Here is a 24,760-nt window from a genome sequence, read left to right as displayed (position 1 = left end):
ATAAAGGGGGCACTTGCACAGAGTCAATGTGAGGGGCACCGGTTAGTCGAGGTAATTGAGGTAATATTTACATGTAGGTAGAGTTAAAGTGACCAAGCATAGATAATAAACAAGAGTAGCAGACGCTTAAAAGATGATATAGGTGTAGGATGATATAGTTGATATAGGATCTAAAATACAATAAGGCTGTCTGTCTGTATTTATAAATAATATGTTTAAGGCCTGAATGGACCAGTCATGTGCATCATCACGCAGATCAGAGGTCTGATACCAAACACACAGTTTAAAACAGGAGAGATGTTTGATGTAGGGGGAAGTCACATGGATGTCTACCATAGCTGAATGTGTCACTAAATTCATCATGATGACCATTCTTCCCACTCTTCAGAGGAAACTCAACTCAGCTGACAGTGAAATAACTACATCAAGCTCACAATGATATAGACAAAAGTATGTTTGAGGATCAACAATGTTTCTTCACTGATCACTGTGTGGAGTGGTGATGGAGATATAGACCAAACCTGTTTTCTCTGTCTGATTGTCACTAACCTAATTGGCATCCTCCTTCATGCATTTACGTGAAAGGGTTAGAGGTAGCCCACCACTTCATTTATTGGTTTAAACAGAGTGCATGCACTCCAGGTATGTTTGATCCTGGGATGAGGGTACAATTGGATTATCTACAGGTGGAACGGACAGATGTGAAAATACAGTTTTTCATCATTCAATTGCCATTGATTGCTGTCTCCCATCCGGAGGGGTGTAGCTTCCCTCCACTCTGACACCCCACCCTCGTTGAACCCCAGGCCTGAAAATACCAGAGGAAAGGAGCATTACAATACATCTATCTGACACGTTTTCTTATGGATTTACATGATTTAGTAATCTTATAGATTCCAGTAATTCCTCATGGTTAATAAAAATACTCTGTTTACATACTTAAATCATTGGTATTTGTAATGACTCGGGCTCCAAGGTTTCCTAATTAGGTCACATGGTCAGGGTAAACTCCTGGCCCTAGCAGCGCTGACGGTACAGCTGACATATATATAAGTCCTTCTTCCTTTTCTGTCATTGCCCAATCCTGTTACTGTGATCTGAAGAACTAGCTTTCCTTTCCCAATTTACTACTTCTCCAGGAAATGTTAGGGAAGTGTTTATAAGCCTGCTGTCGGCTGTGTTGGTGGTTTGTTTGCTGAATCACTGTGTGAGTGTGTTCTCACTCCTCTTTGCCTCCCCTCCCCCTTCCTTGATTCTAGAATCTACAACCCTTACCTGCCTTAAGTGTGCTATGCAGACACACCCGGCAATCCTGCATCAACCAATCACAGACAAGGGAGAGACACCCAGGAGGTGTACTTCCTGTATTTGGTGAGAGAGGAATGGAGCAGGAGAGTGAGAGGGATAGTGATAGTGAGTCAGCGAGCTTTATCTCGGGGTCAACAGTAACTGATCACGTCAGTGTTGGAGGAAGGAGAACAGATTGATTTGTGAGATACAGTCCGCAGCCTTTCATTTGCTTTGTCCAGATTCCTCTGTTCATTAACAGTGGCTGTGATGACAAGACAGAGACAAAAAGAGGAGGGGGAAGGTAAGTGTCAATCTGTTCAGACTTGTTAGGGAATTTGAGCAGGGAAGGAGGGAGGAGGGGTGAAACAGCAAGAGGGAGAAGAGCAGAGGGGAGAGGTTGACAGACAGACCAAGAAGGAAACAGAGAGAGACAGAGGGTCAGGATTGGATTAAAGTTTAAATAGAACTTTGTTCGCCATTCTGACCCCCCCCCCAGCAGATCTGGAGAGGAAGGAGGATTGCTTGTGTTGTGCAATCGTTGTTAGTTCACACTACTAAACTAACTGAGAGCTGCAGAGAGAAGGGAGACTGGACATCTCTAGCGTTCTAAACTCAGGTGAGACCCTTAGATCTCTTTACTGTGTTTCTCTGCTGATCTACCAGTCATTCTACAGTTCTAACATTGATTCATGGCTAATTTGTCTAGTGGTTTATGTGTCACATGTGTTTTCATTGTGTGTAAGAGTCCTGTTTTAGGGTTAGTTGGTGTGTTGAGCGTTGTTATGTGGACTGTGCTATGCAGACGTGTGTTGAGCGTTGTTATGTGGACTGTGCTATGCAGACGTGTGCTGAGCGATGTTATGTGGACTGTGCTATGCAGACGTGTGTTGAGCGTTGTTATGTGGACTGTGCTATGCAGACGTGTGTTGAGCGTTGTTATGTGGACTGTGCTATGCAGACGTGTGCTGAGCGATGTTATGTGGACTGTGCTATGCAGACGTGTGCTGAGCGATGTTATGTGGACTGTGCTATGCAGACGTGTGCTGAGCTTTGTTATGTGGACTGTGCTATGCAGACGTGTGCTGAGCTTTGTTATGTGGACTGTGCTATGCAGACGTGTGCTGAGCGTTGTTATGTGGACTGTGCTATGCAGACGTGTGCTGAGTGTTCCCAGGTGTCACATAATCTGCTAGGCTGTTTCTGTCATTATCTACAACACTTTACTGTTGGCTCTATTGTTGTATATATACTTGGTGCTTATTAAAGGGAAAAGATTGTTTTTGAGTGGATCTTCCCTTTAAATGAACTCAAGCAGTTAGCAGTAGAATCCATTGAGTTAAAGTGTATTGAATTACAGGGTTGGCTATTAATTGTTGTCTGACTATAGGTTGTGATGCTGTGGTCTCAAACTGATTGTTTGATTGTTGCCTGTGATTCTTATCATCATAATACCTACAGTTATAACACATTGGACTTGTGTTGTATTATAGTTAGTATTTTCACCTTTTTGTAATTTACATTTGTTTTACTACCTATTTGAATAAATGAATAGTGAAGCATTGGTCAGGGCTGGTAAAGACACTATTCAGCTTCAGTGTTTGAGGACCACAATAGACCTAATGCTGTTGTTAACCTTCCATTTTCATTGATCTCAACATTCCTTTATCTCCATTTCGTGATTGAAAGTGTTTCTACTTCAAGTGATTCTATTGGTTGTGGCAGTATCCTTGCAGAATGTCCAGATTGTGATGAATTATACATTAATGAATATTACCGTCTTTCAGGTTCTGAAAAAAGTATGTTACCATGGGGACCAAACGTCCCAGTCTGACTCCCTTTGACACATCTGATCCATCCAATCAAAGCGCTTCCTACCAGAACCCTCAGCCAATCAGCCAGATCTGCCGCGAAACAAGTCCCAGACCTGGAACTGTGGCCCGGACCGACAGAGAGAGGGAGAGGATCCGAGAGGAGGAATGGAGGAGAGAAAGAGAAATGGAGAGACTGAAGGACAAAACAAGAAATAGAAGAAAAGAGATGGAATCCGGACCAAGAGAGAGGAACAGAGAGAAGGACTGTTCCCCCATATCCAGAGGGAGGGAGGAGGAAAGGGAATGGAGAGAGAGAGAAAGGGGGGGAGCGGGAGAGAGACGTGCCAATGGAAGACCTACTTCAAATCTAGAGATCAGGAACCACAGAGACAGAGAAAAGGAGAGAAGGAAAGGAGACACGTTTCCTAGAATGGTAAAACATAGCGAAGAGAGAGACAGAAGAATGAGTGCATTTGTGGAGGAAGATGTGGGGAAAGAAGGAATGAGACAATTGGAGAGACCGAAGGGAACAGAGATGGACGACTGGGAGAGAGAACGAGAGACAGCAGCAAAGATACAGCGGTATCGAGATGCAGAGAGGGACTTCCAAAGCCACAGAGAGAGGGAGAGGGAGAAGGAGAGAATCAGGGCACAGGAGGACAGAGAGAAGAATGGAGGAAAGCCCATGGAGGATAAGACCGTGAGACGGAGGGAGAGAGCGAGGGAAGCGGAGCCAGATTTCAGAGAGAGGAGAAGAGAGAGGGATTCAAAGGGTGATGACCTATGGAGCAAAAGAGAGAGGTATATGGATGGAGAGAGAGAGAGGTCAAAACTCCGGCAGGGAGAAAGAGAGGATGGAAGAAGAGAGGGAGATTCACAGAACTATTCGGATAGAGAGGGCAGGGGTGGAAGGAAGGAAGGAAATACCGAGGGACAGAGGGACACTAGGAGTGAGGGAGACAGTGATGGAGAGAAGAGGAACGAGAGAGTGAGAGATGACAACAGAAGAGAACTGAAACATCTGCATAGTAAAAGTGAGGGGGACACTGAGGGGAACGCAGCATGGGATAGAGTGAGGGAGAAAGAGAAGGAGAGACAGAAATGGAGAGGGGGGGAGATATACAGAGAGAGGGATGGAAGGAGAGATGCTTATAGACAGAGAGTTAGAGAAGGGGACAGGGATGGAAGGAGAGATGCTTATAGACAGAGAGTTAGGGAAGGGGACAGGGATGGAAGGAGAGATGCTTATAGACAGAGAGTTAGGGAAAGGGACAGGGATGGAAAGAGTGACATGGAGAGATACAGAGAGAGAGACAGGAGAAAAGTGAGGGAAGTGGAGAGAGAGAGGGATGAGGTGAGAGAAGGGGGCAGGCGAGAGGACAGACCAAGGGAAAGGAGGGACCTAGAGAAAGTGAGGGTGGGAACACAGCCCAATGTAACAGGAGAGAGAGGGAAGCGGATGGATGGAGAGAGATTCAGAGAGAGGGAGAGATATTCCAAGGGGGAGGATGAAGAGAGGAGGTGCAGGGAGAAGAGGGACAGAGAGACAGATCCCAAAAGGGAGGGAGGAGCAGACGGAGCTAGTCGTTCGCTGAGCGAAACAGATCCCAAAAGGGAGGGAGAAGCAGATGGAGCTAGTCGTTCGCTGAGCGAGACAGCCCCAAGGGTGCCACCACGAGTCCAGAGCAGCGGAGAATGGAGCAGTGACATAGAGAGGGAAAGACAATGGAGAAGAGGAAGAGAAAGTCATGAAGAGAAGGAGTCAGAGGGAGATGTGGACAGGGGGCAGAGAGAGTGTAGTGAAAGAGAGAGACCAGATAGAGTGAGGGGGAGAGAAGAAGGAAAGGAAGAGACGATACCAAAGCGCCCTGAGCAGAGGAAGATGTGGTTATTACCACAGAAGGTCAGATATAACAAAGACTCCTCTTTAGAGGATGATGTTATAGAGCGAGAAAGAGATAGGCACACTAACAGATGGAGAGAGAGAAGTGAAGAAGAGGACAGATCCGTGGAACAAAGGACAGTCAGAGATAAAGAGAGGAAGACAGAGGGAGAAGGACAAGAGGATAGGTCAGTGGAACAAAGAAAGTCCATAGGCGAAGAGAGAGAAGCTGAGAGGGAGGGAGGGAGGGAGAGGTATTTGGAGAGAGGGTTAAATGTAGATGAAGACGATGAGACAGAAGACTGGAGGAGTTATAGCAGAGGAGAGGAACACCAGACTTACAGCGATGGAGAGAGAGAGGAACGCTGGCAGAGGGACAGGGAGACGGAGAGAGAGAATGTGACAGATAAGACAGAAGGTGACAGAGAGGAAGAAGGAGGAAGTGATAGATATACACTCTTCGAGAGCGATGGAGGAAGTGATAGAGAGTGGGAAGGAGGGAGGGATAGAATCCCTTCCTCTGAGGACGGCTTTATCACTGTGTCCAGTGGTGGAGAAGAGGAGTTTGAGGACTGCAAGGAATTCTTGGAAGTTGGGGTTGCTATTCATGTTACCAGGCAACCTGTTAGCTTTCAGGGGAGCGAGGGAGAGACGAAGAGAGGTGGAGGGAGAAGACATGAAAGAGAGAGAGAAAGAGCAGAAGAGCGGACAGAGCAAAAAGATGATGCATTGGAGGGAGAGGTGAATGATGGAAAGGGGAAGAAGCAACCCACCTATGTATTCTGTGTGATTGGACAAACACTGCCCAGGTCAAAACCCAATCAGACAGCAGTCTTGGGTGACATGGAATCAGAGCGGACCAATCAAAATCCTGGATATGGTCATAGGGACAGTGATGACATCACACACCTCCTTCATGAGAACCCTTCCAGAGATGGAGACCAAGGGGCAGAGGATGAGAGAAAAATAGTGAGGGATGAGATCCATGTGCCAAAGGAGGAGAGAACAGACACAGAAGAGAGCTCCATTGTGGATGTCAGTCACACCACCCTAGAACGAGAGAGCGGAGAACGACTGAAGGTCATGGAGGAGAACCCATACGCTGAGATAGAGCGAAGAAGGAACTCTGAGACTGAAAAACTCCTCAAAGAGTGGAGAGAAAGACATGAAGAGTACACAGAAACAAGAGAGAGGGACCCAACAGACAGGAGGAGGACAGAACCAGAGATCGGTCCATCTTCACATCCCAGTGGAGAGTACCACCACCATGGGATCCCTGTAGTTGACCAAGCCACCTCTGACCAGAATAACCCTGTAGTGATGAGCCCAGAGGAAGCTGTGGACATCCAAATCTGTATAAGGGGAGCCTGGAGCACAGAAGAGGAGGCCAAGCGCCACTCCCAGGCCTCACACATGAAGTGGGCCAAGAACGTATTGAGCGAGATCCTTGGCAGCTCGGAGGAACCAGCCCTCGGCAACCCCCAGCCAGAGTCACAGGGAGGTCAAGTGGTCAGCCAGACTACGAGAGGGACCGAGAGGGTAGAAGAGGAGCTAGAGGAAGAAAAGGATGAGACGCTAGAGGGGGGAGGAGCCTCACCCGTCTACGCCACGGTTCAGAAGAGGAAGAAGCGTGGGAGGAAGTCGGTGGAGGAGAGGTTGGCTGAACTGGAGGCAGAGCCAGGGAAGCTGGAGGATGAGAGAGGTACAGGGGAGAAACTAACAGACGTGCATGCTGAGGCTTTCACAACTATGCTTGGTGTTGGCAAACCCATAGACATGCATGCTGCCCTGACCCTACACAATACTCATGGTGACACACCTACAGACACACAGGGAGAGGAGGTGGAGGGTAACAATGTGTGTGCGGACAGACAAACAGACAGTCATATACATATCCAGGTAGAGATGGTGACAGAGGATGAGGGTGAGATGGAGAAAGGGGTCGAAGTTGGGGACGAGGTTCATATACTGGATGCAGAGAAAGAAGTGAATGCCCAGAAAGAGGAAGATCTGTTTCTCTCTGTGAGCAACACCCTGTACAAACCAACCAGCTGCCCCAGCCTTATATACAACCCTGATTCAGAACAACCTATCACCACCATAGAGGAAAAGACAGAGGAAGAAGGGGAGAAAGAGAGGACTGTGGGAGAGGGGGAAGAGAATAGTGTGGTAGAGAGGAAGCAGGAAAGGAGCATAGAAGATGGGACCATGGACAGGGGTAAAGTGGGAGAGGCGACTGAGGAGAGGAAAGTGGAAAGGGAGGAGGAGAAGAGGGTAGGAGGGGAAGAGGAGAGGATGAGGGAGGGCAAGGAAGAGAGTAAAAAAACGGGGGAAGGGGGGGTGAAGAGCACTTGTAGCTTCCAAGATTTGGGCACCGATGTTCGGTATAGGAGGCGGGGGTTCCGCAAGACAACCGAAAGAAGAAACGAGGAAGAAGAAGAAGGAAGAGGAGATGCGAGGGATCGCAGAACAAGAATATTCCAGGTGTCAGGTGAGACAGACAGAAAGAGAAGGAGGAATAAATCAAGAGAAAAGCAGCTCAACACCTCACACAGATTAACATTAGAACATCCTAATTATGATCTTAATACTCAACACCTCACACAGATTAACATTAGAACATCCTAATTATGATCTTAATACTCAACACCTCACACAGATTAACATTAGAACATCCTAATTATGATCTTAATACTCAACACCTCACACAGATTAACATTAGAACATCCTAATTATGATCTTAATACTCAACACCTCACACAGATTAACATTAGAATATCCTAATTATGATCTTAATACTCAACACCTCACACAGATTAACATTAGAATATCCTAATTATGATCTTAATACTCAACACCTCACACAGATTAACATTAGAATATCCTAATTATGATCTTAATACTGAACACCTCACACAGATTAACATTAGAACAGCCTAATTATGATCTTATTACTCAACACCTCACACAGATTAACATTAGAACATCCTAATTATGATCTTATTACTCAACACCTCACACAGATTAACATTAGAACATCCTAATTATGATCTTATTACACAACTAATTTCATGATCATCTCAAATCATCTCATTTTGTCAACCTAACCAAACCTTTTAGAACGCCAGACAGTTATATAAACAAATGTTAATTATTAGTTATTGATGCCCACATGAAAAAATACTATAGTATACTATTGTATAAATACTATATTATAAACCAGGTGCTTCGAGCCCTGAACGCTGATTGTCTGAAAGACGTGGTATAACAGACTGTCTAACACTGGTATGACAAAACAGTACTTTTTACTGTTCTAATTACGTTGGTTACCAGTTTATAATAGCAATAAGGTACCTCAGGGGTTTGTGGTATATGGCCAATATACCACAGCTAAGGATTGTATCCAGGCACTCCTCGATGCGTTGTACATAAGAACAGCCCTTAGCCGTGGTATATTAGCCATATACCACTACCCATCGGGCCTATTTGCTTAAGTATTCGCTGTATTGTTTTTGCAGAATACTGTAATATTTACGGTAGTATACTGTAGTATTTACAGTTAACTCTAGTATAAATACTGTAGTAAAATAACTGTAGTATATACAAAAGTAATTAATGTAGTGTTTTTGCGAATTGTAATATACTGTAGTATTTACTGGAGTGTTTTTGCTGACTGTAGTGTTTTTGTGGACATTACTGTAGTATTTACTGTAGTATGTTACAGTATATTACAACATTGTAATATTCTATAGTAAACTGTAGTATTTTTTTCATATGGGATCTCACAAAAATCTTAATGAGATCCAACCTCTGATGCTAACTAACCCAACCTTACCACAACTGTGGAATTCTGTTTTGCTGTTTAAATGTCCTTATCTTGAGGTGTGAATTTCATCATCAGTTCATTGAAGATATTTTATACGGATACTTACAAGAAACTGCCATCAGCTGAGTCACTGAAATGGGGGAAGGAGGTGGGGGAAATGGAGGATGACAGTGGAGGTGGGGACAGAGTGGCAATCACAGAATCTCACAATAAATAGGCAGGGTTAGACTGTCTGGAACCAGAACTCATTCCTGCTCCATGACTCTTCTAGCCATTCTATCCCAGCTCTGTTGTCAGTTCAGTAGTTCTGTTTAGAGAACAGCACCTAGAGTTGAGCACAGCCAGGGGAGTTCTGCAAACAACCCCAAACAGCTCTGCCTGTTCTGTAGGCCATATTGGGCTGAGCTGTTCTCAGCCACAGTATATTACATTATTGGGTTAAGTTGCTCTACCTCTCTGGACGACACTGGAACCAATATGTTCTGCTTCCAGATGAGGAGGAGGAGGAGGTGAGCTTCAACTGGGGAGACATGGACCTGAGGTGAGTAGAAGATAGCAGGGGGAAGGAGGGGGCACATGTAATGTAGGTGCACTGGGCTACCACAGTGACTGCGTGTTTTTATTACATTGTCATATTTTATGGCCACTTGCCATGTAGAGTGTCAGTCTTTTGATGTCATGCATGCAATAAGTACAGTTAGATCTGTTGCCTGCAATTTAACCCTAACACTAGGCTGTGTTAGTTAGTGCCTGAGTTAAAATAGTAGAGATAAAATGTACCACACTACTTCTGTAGATGAAGTGGGAACGATTCCCTGACTTGACTCCTTTCTCTCCCTCTGTCCAGGAATGTCACGGATACCATCAGAATGGCTAGGAGGAACTCCAAATTTTACAGTGAGTATCTCTGCTCTACCTCTACTGCACTACTTCAACTGCTCTGCCTCTACTGCTCTACCTCTACTGCACTACTTCTACTGCACTACCTCTACTGCACTACTTCTACTGCTCTACTTCTACTGCACTACCTCTACTGCACTACTTCTACTGCACTACCTCTACTGCACTACTTCTACTGCTCTACCTCTACTGCACTACTTCTACTGCTCTACCTCTACTGCACTACTTCTACTGCTCTACCTCTACTGCACTACTTCTACTGCTCTACTTCTACTGCACTACCTCTACTGCACCACTTCTACTGCTCTGCCTCTACTGCACTACCTCTACTGCTCTACTTCTACTGCACTACCTCTACTGCACTACCTCTACTGCACTACCTCTACTGCACTACTTCTACTGCACTGCCTCTCCTGCACTACCTCTACTGCTCTACTTCTACTGCACTACCTCTACTGCACTACCTCTACTGCACTACTTCTACTGCTCTGCCTCTACTGCACTACCTCTACTGCACTACTTCTACTGCTCTGCCTCTACTGCACTACCTCTACTGCACTACTTCTACTGCACTAATTCTACTGCTCTACTTCTACTGCACTACTTCTACTGCTCTGCCTCTACTGCACTACTTCTACTGCACTACTTCTACTGCTCTGCCTCTACTGCACTACTTCTACTGCTCTGCCTCTAATGCACTACCTCAACTGCACTACTTCTACTGCTCTGCCTCTACTGCTCTGCCTCTACTGCACTACCTCTACTGCACTACTTCTACTGCTCTATCTCTACTGCACTACTTCTACTGCACTACCTCTACTGCACTACCTCTATTGCACTACTTCTACTGCTCTACTTCTACTGCACTACCTCTACTGCACTACTTCTACTGCTCTGCCTCTACTGCACTACCTCTACTGCTCTACTTCTACTGCACTACCTCTACTGCACTACCTCTACTGCACTACTTCTACTGCTCTGCCTCTACTGCACTACTTCTACTGCTCTGCCTCTACTGCACTACCTCTACTGCACTACTTCTACTGCTCTGCCTCTACTGCACTACTTCTACTGCTCTACTTCTACTGCACTACCTCTACTGCACTACCTCTACTGCACTACCTCTACTGCTCTGCCTCTACTGCACTACCTCTACTGCACTACTTCTACTGCTCTGCCTCTACTGCACTACCTCTACTGCACTACTTCTACTGCTCTACTTCTACTGCACTACCTCTACTGCACTACCTCTACTGCACTACTTCTACCGCTCTACTTCTACTGCACTACCTCTACTGCACTACTTCTACTGCACTACCTCTACTGCACTACCTCTACTGCACTACTTCTACTGCTCTGCCTCTACTGCACTACTTCTACTGCTCTACTTCTACTGCACTACCTCTACTGCACTACTTCTACTGCACTACCTCTACTGCACTACCTCTACTGCACTACTTCTACTGCTCTACTTCTACTGCACTACCTCTACTGCACTACTTCTACTGCTCTACCTCTACTGCACTACTTCTACTGCTCTACTTCTACTGCACTACCTCTACTGCACCACTTCTACTGCTCTGCCTCTACTGCACTACCTCTACTGCTCTACTTCTACTGCACTACCTCTACTGCACTACTTCTACTGCACTACCTCTACTGCACTAATTCTACTGCTCTACCTCTACTGCACTACCTCTACTGCACTACCTCTACTGCACTACTTCTACTGCTCTACTTCTACTGCACTACCTCTACTGCACTACTTCTACTGCTCTGCCTCTACTGCACTACCTCTACTGCTCTACTTCTACTGCACTACCTCTACTGCACTACCTCTACTGCACTACTTCTACTGCTCTGCCTCTACTGCACTACTTCTACTGCTCTGCCTCTACTGCACTACCTCTACTGCACTACTTCTACTGCTCTGCCTCTACTGCACTACTTCTACTGCTCTACTTCTACTGCACTACTCATACTGCTCTGCCTCTACTGCACTACTTCTACTGCTCTGCCTCTACTGCACTACCTCTACTGCACTACTTCTACTGCTCTGCCTCTACTGCTCTGCCTCTACTGCACTACCTCTACTGCACTACTTCTACTGCTCTACTTCTACTGCACTACCTCTACTGCACTACCTCTACTGCACTACTTCTACTGCTCTACTTCTACTGCACTACCTCTACTGCACTACTTCTACTGCACTACCTCTACTGCACTACCTCTACTGCACTACTTCTACTGCTCTGCCTCTACTGCACTACTTCTACTGCTCTGCCTCTACTGCACTACCTCTACTGCACTACTTCTACTGCTCTGCCTCTACTGCACTACCTCTACTGCACTACTTCTACTGCTCTACTTCTACTGCACTACCTCTACTGCACTACCTCTACTGCACTACTTCTACTGCTCTACTTCTACTGCACTACCTCTACTGCACTACTTCTACTGCACTACCTCTACTGCACTACCTCTACTGCACTACTTCTACTGCTCTGCCTCTACTGCACTACTTCTACTGCTCTACTTCTACTGCACTACCTCTACTGCACTACTTCTACTGCACTACCTCTACTGCACTACCTCTACTGCACTACCTCTACTGCACTACTTCTACTGCTCTACTTCTACTGCACTACCTCTACTGCACTACTTCTACTGCTCTACCTCTACTGCACTACTTCTACTGCACTACCTCTACTGCACCACTTCTACTGCTCTGCCTCTACTGCACTACCTCTACTGCTCTACTTCTACTGCACTACCTCTACTGCACTACTTCTACTGCACTACCTCTACTGCACTAATTCTACTGCTCTACCTCTACTGCACTACCTCTACTGCACTACCTCTACTGCACTACATCTACTGCTCTACTTCTACTGCACTACCTCTACTGCACTACTTCTACTGCTCTGCCTCTACTGCACTACCTCTACTGCTCTACTTCTACTGCACTACCTCTACTGCACTACCTCTACTGCACTACTTCTACTGCTCTGCCTCTACTGCACTACTTCTACTGCTCTGCCTCTACTGCACTACCTCTACTGCACTACTTCTACTGCTCTGCCTCTACTGCACTACTTCTACTGCTCTACTTCTACTGCACTACTCATACTGCTCTGCCTCTACTGCACTACTTCTACTGCTCTGCCTCTACTGCACTACCTCTACTGCACTACTTCTACTGCTCTGCCTCTACTGCTCTGCCTCTACTGCACTACCTCTACTGCACTACTTCTACTGCTCTACTTCTACTGCACTACCTCTACTGCACTACCTCTACTGCACTACTTCTACTGCTCTACTTCTACTGCACTACCTCTACTGCACTACCTCTACTGCACTACTTCTACTGCTCTGCCTCTACTGCACTACTTCTACTGCTCTACTTCTACTGCACTACCTCTACTGCACTACCTCTACTGCACTACTTCTACTGCACTACCTCTACTGCACTACCTCTACTGCACTACCTCTACTGCACTACTTCTACTGCTCTACCTCTACTGCACTACCTCTACTGCACTACTTCTACTGCTCTACCTCTACTGCACTACTTCTACTGCACTACCTCTACTGCACTACCTCTACTGCACTACTTCTACTGCTCTACCTCTACTGCACTACCTCTACTGCTCTACCTCTACTGCTCTACCTCTACTGCACTACCTCTACTGCACTACTTCTACTGCACTACTTCTACTGCACTACTTCTACTGCTCTGCCTCTACTGCACTACTTCTACTGCTCTGCCTCTACTGCACTACTTCTACTGCTCTACTTCTACTGCACTACCTCTACTGCACTACCTCTACTGCACTACTTCTACTGCACTACCTCTACTGCACTACCTCTACTGCACTACCTCTACTGCACTACTTCTACTGCTCTACTTCTACTGCACTACCTCTACTGCACTACTTCTACTGCTCTACCTCTACTGCTCTACCTCTACTGCACTACTTCTACTGCTCTACTTCTACTGCACTACCTCTACTGCACTACTTCTACTGCACTACCTCTACTGCACCACTTCTACTGCTCTGCCTCTACTGCACTACCTCTACTGCTCTACTTCTACTGCACTACCTCTACTGCACTACTTCTACTGCACTACCTCTACTGCACTAATTCTACTGCTCTACCTCTACTGCACTACCTCTACTGCACTACCTCTACTGCACTACTTCTACTGCTCTACTTCTACTGCACTACCTCTACTGCACTACTTCTACTGCTCTGCCTCTACTGCACTACCTCTACTGCTCTACTTCTACTGCACTACCTCTACTGCACTACCTCTACTGCACTACTTCTACTGCTCTGTCTCTACTGCACTACTTCTACTGCTCTGCCTCTACTGCACTACTTCTACTGCTCTGCCTCTACTGCACTACTTCTACTGCACTACTCATACTGCTCTGCCTCTACTGCACTACTTCTACTGCTCTGCCTCTACTGCACTACCTCTACTGCACTACTTCTACTGCTCTGCCTCTACTGCACTACCTCTACTGCACTACTTCTACTGCTCTACTTCTACTGCACTACCTCTACTGCACTACCTCTACTGCACTACTTCTACTGCTCTACTTCTACTGCACTACCTCTACTGCACTACTTCTACTGCACTACCTCTACTGCACTACTTCTACTGCTCTGCCTCTACTGCACTACTTCTACTGCTCTACTTCTACTGCACTACCTCTACTGCACTACCTCTACTGCACTACCTCTACTGCACTACCTCTACTGCACTACCTCTACTGCACTACCTCTACTGCACTACTTCTACTGCACTACTCATACTGCTCTGCCTCTACTGCACTACTTCTACTGCTCTACCTCTACTGCACTACCTCTACTGCACTACTTCTACTGCTCTACCTCTACTGCACTACCTCTACTGCACTACCTCTACTGCACTACCTCTACTGCACTACCTCTACTGCACTACCTCTACTGCACTACTTCTACTGCTCTACCTCTACTGCACTACCTCTACTGCTCTACCTCTACTGCACTACCTCTACTGCACTACCTCTACTGCACTACCTCTACTGCTCTACCATCCTGAGACAAGGCTGAGTATAGCCCACAATGATCTCCGCCACGGCACAACCCAAGGGGGGCCGCCAACCCAGACAGGATGACCACAACAGTGAATCAACCCACTCAGGTGACGCACCCCCTCCAGGGACGGCATGAGAGAGCCCCAGTATAAGCCAGTGACTCAGCCCCTGTAATAGGGTTAGAGGCAGAGAATCCCGGTGGAAAGAGGGGAACCGGCCAGGCAGAGACAGCAAGGGCGGTTCGTTGCTCCAGAGCCTTTCCGTTCACCTTCCCACTCCTGGGCCAGACTACACTCAATCATATGACCCACTGAAGAGATGAGTCTTCAGTAAAGACTTAAAGGTTGAGACCGAGTTTGCGTCTCTGACATGGGTAGGCAGACCGTTCCATAAAAATTGAGCTCTATAGGAGAAAGCCCCGTCTCCAGCTGTTTGCTTAGAAATTCTAGGGACAATTAGGAGGCCTGCGTCTTGTGACCGTAGCGTATGTGTAGGTATGTACGGCAGGACCTCTACTGCATTACTTCTACTGCTCTACTTCTACTGCACTACCTCTACTGCTCTACCTCTACTGCTCTACCTCTACTGCTCTACCTCTACTGCTCTACCTCTACTGCTCTACCTCTACTGCACTACCTCTTCCTCTACTGCACTACCTCTTCCTCTACTGCACTACCTCTACTGCACTACCTCTACTGCTCTACCTCTACTGCTCTACCTCTACTTCTCTACCTCTACTGCACTACCTCTACGTCTTCCTCTACTGCTCTACCTCTTCCTCTACTGCTCTACCTCTTCCTCTACTGCTCTACCTCTTCCTCTACTGCACTACTTCTACTGCTCTGCCTCTACTGCACTACTTCTACTGCTCTGCCTCTACTGCACTACTTCTACTGCTCTACTTCTACTGCTCTACCTCTACTGCACTACTTGTACTGTATTACCTCTACTGCACTACTTCTACTGCTCTACCTCTACTGCACTACTTGTACTGTATTACCTCTTCCTCTACTGCTCTACCTCTTCCTCTACTGCACAACTTCTACTGCACTACCTCTACTGCACTACTTCTACTGCACTACCTCTACTGCACAACTTCTACTGCACTACCTCTACTGCACAACTTCTACTGCACTACCTCTACTGCACTACTTCTACTGCACTACTTCTACTGCTCTACCTCTACTGCACTACCTCTACTGCTCAACCTCTACTGCACTACCTCTACTGCTCTACCTCTACTGCTCTACCTCTACTGCTCTACCTCTACTGCACTACCTCTACTGCATTACCTCTTCCTCTACTGCTCTACCTCTACTGCACTACCTCTACTGCATGACCTCTTCCTCTACTGCTCTACCTCTACTGCATTACCTCTTCCTCTACTGCTCTACCTCTACTGCACTACCTCTACTGCTCTACCTCTACTGCACTACCTCTACTGCATTACCTCTTCCTCTACTGCTCTACCTCTTCCTCTACTGCACAACTTCTACTGCACTACCTATACTGCACAACTTCTACTGCACTACCTCTACTGCGCTACCTCAACTGCACTACCTCTACTACTCTACCTCTACTGCACTACCTCTACTGCTCTACCTCTACTGCACTACCTCTACTGCTCTACCTCTACTGCACTACCTCTACTGCACTACCTCTACGTCTTCCTCTACTGCACTACTTCCACTGCACTACCTCTACTGCTCTACCTCTACTGCTCTACCTCTACCTCTACTGCACTACCTCTACGTCTTCCTCTACTGCACTACCTCTTCAAATCAAATCAAATCAAATGTATTTATATAGCCTTTCGTACATCAGCTGATATCTCAAAGTGCTGTACAGATACCCAGCCTGAAACCCCAAACAGCAAGCAATGCAGGTGTAGAAGCACGGTGGCTAGGAAAAACTCCCTAGAAAGGCCAAAACCTAGGAAGAAACCTAGAGAGGAACCAGGCTATGTGGGGTGGCCAGTCCTCTTCTGGCTGTGCTGGGTGGAGATTGTAACAGAACATGGCCAAGATGTTCAAATGTTCATAAATGACCAGCATGGTCGAATAATAATAAGGCAGAACAGTTGAAACTGGAGCAGCAGCACAGTCAGGTGGACTGGGGACGAGCAAGGAGTCATCATGTCAGGTAGTTCTGGGACATGGTCCTAGGGCTTAGGTCAGTTGAAACTGGAGCAGCAGCATGGCCAGGTGGACTGGGGACAGCAAGGGGTCATCATGTCAGGTAGTCCTGGGGCATGGTCCTAGGGCTCAGGTCCTCCGAGAGAGAGAAGGAAAGAGAAAAGGAGAGAATTAGAGAACGCACACTTAGATTCACACAGGACACCGAATAGGACAGGAGAGGTACTCCAGATATAACAAACTGACCCTAGCCCCCCGACACATAAACTACTGCAGCATAAATACTGGAGGCTGAGACAGGAGGGGTCAGGAGACACACTGTGGCTCCATCCGAGGACACCCCCGGACAGGGCCAAACAGGAAGGATATAACCCCACCCACTTTGCCAAAGCACAGCCCCCACACCACGAGAGGGATATTCAACCACCAACTTACCATCCTGAGACAAGGCTGAGTGTAGCCCACAATGATCTCCGCCACGGCACAACCCAAGGTGGGGGGCGCCAACCCAGACAGGATGACCACAACAGTGAATCAACCCACTCAGGTGACGCACCCCCTCCAGGGACGGCATGAGAGAGCCCCAGTAAGACAGTGACTCAGCCCCTGTAATAGGGTTAGAGGCAGAGAGTCCCAGTGGAAAGAGGGGAACTGGCCAGGCAGAGACAGCAAGGGCGGTTCGTTGCTCCAGAGCCTTTCCGTTCACCTTCCCACTCCTGGGCCAGACTACACTCAATCATATGACCCACTGAAGAGATGAGTCTTCAGTAAAGACTTAAAGGTTGAGACCGAGTTTGCGTCTCTGACATGGGTAGGCAGACCGTTCCATAAAAATGGAGCTCTATAGGAGAAAGCCCTGCTTCCAGCTGTTTGCTTAGAAATTCTAGGGACAATTAGGAGGCCTACGTCTTGTGACCGTAGCGTACGTGTAGGTATGTACGGCAGGACCAAATCAGAGAGACACACTTTGACAGGAAGCCAGTGTAGAGATGCTCGCACTACTCTACTGCTCTACCTCTTCCTCTACTGCCCTACCTCTACTGCTCTACCGCACTACTTTTACTGCTCTACCTCTTCCTCTACTGCACTACTTCTATTGCTCTACCTCTTCCTCTACTGCACTACCTCTTCCTCTACTGCTCTACCTCTTCTTCTACTGCTCTACCTCTTCCTCTACTGCACTACCTCTTCCTCTACTGCTCTACCTCTTCCTCTACTGCACTACCTCTTCCTCTACTGCTCTACCTCTTCCTCTACTGCACTACCTCTTCCTCTACTGCTCTACCTCTTCCTCTACTGCACTACTTCGACTGTTCTACCTCTTCTGCACTACCTCTTCGTCTACTGCTCTACCTCTACTGCACTACTTCTACTGCTCTACCTCTTCCTCTACTGCACTACTTCTAGTGCTCTACCTCTTCTACACTACCTCTTCCTCTAGTGCTCTACCTCTTCCTCTACTGCACTACCTCTACTGCACTACTTCTACTGCTCTACCTCTTCTGCACTACCTCTTTCTCTACTGCTCTACCTCTTCCTCTACTGCACTACCTCTACTTCTACTGCACTACCTCTACCTCTACTGCTCTGCCACTTCCTCTACTGCACTACCTCTTCCTCTATGGCTCTACCTCTACTTCTACTGCACTACCTCTACCTCTACTGCACTTCTTCTACTGCTCTGCCACTTCCTCTACTGCTCTGCCTCTACTGCACTTCTTCTACTGCTCTGCCTCTACCTCTACTGCTCTACCTCTACTGCTCTGCCTCTACTGCTCTACCTCTACTGCTCTACCTCTACTGCTCTACCTCTACTGCACTACGTCTATTGCTCTGCCACTTCCTCTACTGCTCTGCCTCTACTGCACTACGTCTACTGCTCTGCCACTTCCTCTACTGCTCTGCCTCTTCCTCTACTGCTCTGCCACTTCCTCTACTGCTCTGCCTCTACTGCTCTACCTCTACTGCACTACGTCTACTGCTCTGCCACTTCCTCTACTGCTCTGCCTCTACTGCTCTACCTCTACTGCTCTACCTCTACTGCACTACGTCTACTGCTCTACCTCTACTGCACTACGTCTACTGCTCTGCCACTTCCTCTACTGCTCTACCTCTACTGCACTACGTCTACTGCTCTGCCACTTCCTCTACTGCTCTGCCACTTCCTCTACTGCTCTGCCTCTTCCTCTACTGCTCTTCCTCTACTGCTCTGCCACTTCCTCTACTGCTCTGCCTCTACTGCTCTACCTCTACTGCACTACGTCTACTGCTCTGCCACTTCCTCTACTGCTCTACCTCTACTGCTTTGCCTCTATTTTCACTCCTTCATCCCTGAGGCACTCACATCCACTTCTCTGAAATGTATTTTTATGTAATAATATGATAGTAATGTTAGTTCAATAGCACCTTTTATGCTACAATGAGCAGAGAGAGCTAGTCTTGTGTTTATGGCTATGTAGGTATGGAATCTGTGAAGGCACATGTATTTCTAGGTTGACTACGCTCCTTGTAATTTGAAATTAAAAAGTCACTAAAATCATTCAAGATATTTCCACAGACAGATATCATCTGCCAGTGAAGGTACTGTTAAACAAACGTGTCCACAGACAGATTGAATCTGAGACTAGATATGACTGTATAGCAGTGTACTATGAGTCCCAAGACAGACTTCTTCCTGTGGATGGCTTAATCATGTATACAGTGTGTGCTTGATCCCTTTATGTATTTTCCCAGATTGTTTTCCAGCTCAAACATGTTGTAGGTTTCTTCCACGGAACCTATAAACTGTAGGATTTGATTTTCAGTTCTACTTTCCAACCCAATCGTTTAAACATACCAATATGGCAGCAGGTTTGCAGGTCTATGAGTCATGGTGAAATTGCATGAAATGGGGAAGTCGTGCGTGTGTGTGTGTGTGTGTGTGCGCTCCAGGGCCACAGGCAGGTTTGTGCAGGTATTCATATTCATATCTCTTAACGCCAATTAATATCAACTGTTGCTGCTACATCATGGCATTCCAAGAAGTGTAAAATGCAAAACATACACTCTGGCTAACCCACTTCTCTGTCTCTCTCTACCTTTCCCTCTCTTGATATTTCTCCCCCAAACTTTTTCTTCTCACTGTCCTCTTACTGTCTTCCACTTTCTCCTTTGCTTTCTTTCTCTGCCTCTCTCTCACTTGTCTTCTTCATCAACACCCATTCTGTCCCTGTCTAACTTTTCTCTCTCTCTTACTCTACTCATCTCTCTCGTCACCTCTTTGCCTCCCCTCGTTTCTCTCTCTTCCATCTCCCCTCCTCTCCCTCACCACCTCTCAGATTCCCAGCTCTACCAGCAGTACAGTGAGACGGCTCAGAACAGGGAGATCCTCAGTCAGTCTTGCTCTGACGCCCTCTCCATCTACGAGGAGCTCCCTGTCCCCCTGTCCCCCGTACCCTCCTCTCTGGCCCCCTCGCTCCCTCCGGCTCGCAGGCCCTTACCCTGTCTCCCCCCAGTCATCCACCCCCACTCTCTGTCCCACTCTGGCTCTACCTCCAGTGGCACCAGTGCCAAGTTCCTTTCCGTACCACAGCCGCCCCAGCCCCCCCCGGCCAGGCCTTCCTCTCCCCGCCTCTCCATCTCCCTCACCCAGTCCCCCAGCCTGTGGCAGGAGATCCCTGAGGTCAGGAACAGTGCTGCGTTTGGGGAGCTGACTAACGACCAGAGACGCCTGCAGGAGGTAAACAAAAACAAACAGTTGACCCTTCAACCAGCGATGTCGATGATGACATTTGCCAGGGGCCTAGTAGCTAATGTTGATTTCCTAGAGCCTGGATCTATGGGTCCTTGGGGTAGTTGGAACAGTGCCTGTAATCTCCCCCTCTCCTCTTCCTTTCTTCTTCCTGTCAGGTGCAGTTTGAGGTTGTAACTTCAGAAGCGTCGTACTGTCGTAGTCTGGATATTGTGGTGGATCACTTTGTCAAGTCTAAGCAGCTTGGGGAGCTGTTGACTACTCAGGACAGGAGCTGGCTGTTCTCCAGGCTGGCTGATGTCCGAGCCATCAGCCACAGGTGAGAGGACTGGGACTTATTTGTTTGTTCCTCAAACTAGCAAACCCACAGGCTGAATGTCACGGGCCTCTCTATGCCCCTCTTTATCTTGTTTCTGTCAACGTTTAGCACATAGTCCTTCTCTGTATTTGTTGTTCTCGTAGTTTTCTGTCGAAGCTGGAAGAGAGGGTAGAATCTGATATGATGCACTTCACCGTGTGTGACATCATCGCTCGCCACTGTCAACGCTTCAAGAAGGTCTACGTGCCCTACCTCACCAACCAATCATATCAGGATGCCACTTACCAGAGACTCATGTGAGTCCTCCCCCAGGGTTCACTGACTGGACAGACTCTTTCTGACACTTTTTGTATTACTGCACATTTATATGTGTTTACGTTGACTTACAAACAGCATCTTCTTTCTCTCTGTCTGCCTTGCAGGGATGAGAACCAAGGGTTCAGGCGGGTAGTGGAGAAGTTGGAACGCAGTCCAGTGTGTCAGCGCCTTCCTCTTCGCTCCTTCCTCATCCTCCCCTTCCAGAGGATCACACGAATCAAACTCCTTGTGCAGGTGTGTTTGTGTGACTGTGTGTATGTTTTAAGTGCACAATCAAAGTATGCGACTCCTTATAATCCTCTCTTCGACTCGATCTCACTCTCCCCTTCTCATTCTCCCCATTTCTCTGTTTTTTTTGCCTCAGAACATTGTGAAGAGAACAGCCCAAGGAACAGAAGAGGAGGTCCAGGCCATCAAAGCTATGAAGCTACTGGAGAGGGTATGTTACACCCCCCTCCTTCTGGTGGTGCACTGTTACGTGATGTAGCCAAGAGATAACTGTTAACCATCTCTCTTCTCTCCCTCTGTCCTTCAGTTGATCCAGGAGAGCAATGACAGTATTACTCAGATGAAGAGCATTGAGTCGCTTGTCTCTCTCAGTGCCAGAGTGGACTTTGAATGCAGGGTGTGTAATAAACTACATCTCCCACGATCCCCTGCTTTACATGCTGTCCCTTGAACATGTGTTGAACTGATCACAATAAAAAGATACAATACAAGTACAAGTTTAACCTATGTGTGTGTGTTGTAGACTCTCCCCCTGGTCAGTCAGTCTCGTAGACTGGTGAGAGAGGGACCGGTGACTGAGATGATGGATTTCTCTCTGAAGGAGACAGAGAGGAGTGTCTACCTTCACCTCTTCAATGACTACCTGCTGCTGTCGCTGAACAAAGAGTGAGTCCCTTCAGACAAATACACTCACACAACGAACCAAAGCGAACCAAGCATTAGGAAATCTAGACCGATAGGACTTTCTATTGACGTTGAAGTTGTTTAATGTTCTCATCATTGGGCATTATTTACTCTCCACTCTTCTCCTCCCTCGCTCTAGAGGGGGCAGGTTCACGGTGATAGACCATGCTCCGGTGTCAGAACTGCGAGCTGAGAACTGTCGGGTCAAACTGCACTCTCTAGAGAAGAACCTTTTCCGCCTCCACCTTAACAAGAAAGCCCTGCTACTTAGCACCGACACACAGTAAGACAGAGAGGGTTGTGTGCCTGTGTGTGTGTTACAAAGAATGAGAGTAGTTTAATCCACAGGTGTGTGTTATTGTGTGTAAAAAAGTGTGTTTTCTTGTGATCTTTCAGAGGTGATAAACTGCGTTGGATCTCAGCTGTCTCCAGGCCCCATCCTGTTATTGACTACTCTGCAGAACAAGGTGGGTTGAAAATTGCTATATTGCCATCCAGCCTAGCAAGGCCAGACAATGGGGACATCTTGACCCTGTTGTATTTGACCTCTGACCCTCTCCCATTCACAGACTTCACACAGATGCAGTGCGTCCGAGCCTTCGTTGCCCACCAACCAGATGAGCTGTCCCTGGAGAAGGCTGAGGTCATTTTCGTCCACCAGCAGAGCAGCGACGGTAAGGAAGACAGAACCACCCACTTCCTGATTGGTTGTGGGAATACACAACATCTCCATACCTCAGCATTATTGAGTGCTTAAAATGTGTTGCTTTTTTAGTTGCTTTTTGTTAAAACTCTTTCCCTTCTGTCCCTCTTTCCTCTCCCCCTCCCTGCTTCTCTCTCCCTCTACCTCTGTCATTCCTCAGGTTGGGTGGAGGGGACCAGGCTGTCAGACAGACACAGAGGATGGACTCCTGAGTCCCATTTGGAAACCATAGCCAGCCTCAGGGTCCGACAGCGCAACCTGCAGGATGCTCTAAAGATTACCACAGCCACGGCTGCAGTATGACAAGCCAACCACTGCCTGACTGCGCTGGGGGAATCCTAGTCACTGTGTATCAATGTGGTGGAGTTACTGTGGACCTGTGGATTTGGACAGTGGATGAAACATAGTGTTTCAGACTGGAGTTGTCCTTCCCGGCCTCAGCCTGCTTATTGGGGATGAATGGCTTTAGGGGGAGTGCCTTAGAGAGAGGCACTGGACTGACATGAATACCTGTAACACTTACAGGAGTGTCAACGTGAATTATTGGAAGGGTTTTGGAGGTGTCTGGGAGTGTCTAGGGTAGCCTTGTAAATCCAACCTTGCGAATGAATGCCGATGGACTGTTACAGGATGTATTGGAAATCAGCCATCTAAGAACATCAGTGGATTGAGGACCTGTGGCCCCGGAGAAGGACAGAAGTTTCTCCATAACTACTTTACTTGGGGACTTTAAAAAGACATGGTTTGGGGCCTCCTGAGTGGCGCAGCGGTCTAAGGCCGCTACAGGTCACTACAGACCTGGGTTCGATCCAGGCTCTGTCACAGCCGGCCGCGACCCGGGAGACCCATGAGGCGGCATACAATTGGCCCAGCGTCGTCCGGGTTAGGGGAAGGTTTGGCCGGCTGGGATGTCCTCGTCCCATTGTGCTCTAGTGACTCCTGCACGCTGACTTTGTTTGCCAATTGTACAGTGTTTCCTCCACATTGGCTGGCTTCTGGGTTAAGCAAGCAGTTTTGGAAGACGCCTGGCTCTCGACCTTCGCCTCTCCCGAGTCCGTACAGGAGTTGCAGCGATGAGACAAGACTGTAACTACCAATTGGATATCACAAAAAAAGGGGTAAAAAGTACAAAAACTAAACATGGTATGATACACCTTGGCAGAGTTTTGCAATAGAGGTTATTGTATTTGAACAAAATGTTTCTACATATTCAGGGAAATGTATTATTTGTGTATATTAGAAATATTTAATAAATGACTTATGGGGAGTACTTATTGGTTGACGGCTCAAATTGAATAGTTCCGCTGCTCTATGTTCACTACATACTTCAGGATAAGACTGCCATCGTTGAAGTCGTTTGTGGTCTAAATGAGGGGTGTTGTACAAAACAAATTAATCAGCGACTTGATCATCTTTAACCAATCAGAGTATCAAAGCCAATGACAAATGTTTTAAACGCCCCTTTACTGACGTGTCCTCTGGATCTGGCCCAACCCATTGGTTTCTGGGACCAATCAGAATGGTTAGAATGTGTTTGCTTTCTAGAAATCGTCAGGGAGGTACTCAGATTCAGATCCGGAGAAGAGACTAATGTCTGTGGGCATGGCCTAGCATTTGGCTGGAGAAAAGAGTTTGAGTAGCCTGGCAAGGATACTTAATCCCATTTGAGATACAGAAGACTATGAGATAAAGAGAGTTTGCATGCACATTGTTAAGAATGTTGAAAGGGCTGTAAGTGCAATACATTTCCAGGACTGTGTATGTAGCCTACACAATTAGATTTTATGAAAAAGAGGTGCAATGATCAAAATAAGCAGTTCTGTCTGTGTTGAGGAGACTGAGAAAGT

General features: G+C 47.2%; 1 protein-coding gene across 3 annotated transcripts; it reads left to right on the top strand.

Annotated features, from left to right (window-relative positions):
* The first annotated feature begins 1,313 nt into the window (after positions 1-1,313).
* Positions 1,314-24,183, top strand: LOC124004737 (trichohyalin-like). Of its 3 annotated transcripts, none has more exons than XM_046313462.1 (16): positions 1,314-1,591; positions 1,790-1,906; positions 3,075-7,474; positions 9,302-9,350; positions 9,657-9,706; positions 20,249-20,649; positions 20,820-20,980; positions 21,124-21,276; positions 21,403-21,532; positions 21,663-21,737; positions 21,834-21,923; positions 22,050-22,192; positions 22,350-22,493; positions 22,607-22,677; positions 22,780-22,884; positions 23,074-24,183. In XM_046313462.1, exons 3-16 carry the CDS (start codon positions 3,097-3,099, stop codon positions 23,214-23,216), a joined length of 6,093 nt encoding a protein of 2,030 aa, XP_046169418.1. In that variant the 5' UTR covers positions 1,314-1,591; positions 1,790-1,906; positions 3,075-3,096; the 3' UTR covers positions 23,217-24,183. The 3 variants fall into 3 exon arrangements, with proteins under 3 accessions (XP_046169418.1, XP_046169419.1, XP_046169420.1); XM_046313463.1 differs by having other exon boundaries at positions 1,787-1,906; XM_046313464.1 differs by having other exon boundaries at positions 1,319-1,591; positions 3,075-6,685.
* The last annotated feature ends 577 nt before the right edge of the window (positions 24,184-24,760 follow it).

This window comes from Oncorhynchus gorbuscha, linkage group LG19 (genome assembly GCF_021184085.1).
Source record: "Oncorhynchus gorbuscha isolate QuinsamMale2020 ecotype Even-year linkage group LG19, OgorEven_v1.0, whole genome shotgun sequence".
NCBI lineage: Eukaryota > Metazoa > Chordata > Actinopteri > Salmoniformes > Salmonidae > Oncorhynchus > Oncorhynchus gorbuscha.
This window is presented reverse-complemented; position numbering and strand designations above follow the sequence as displayed.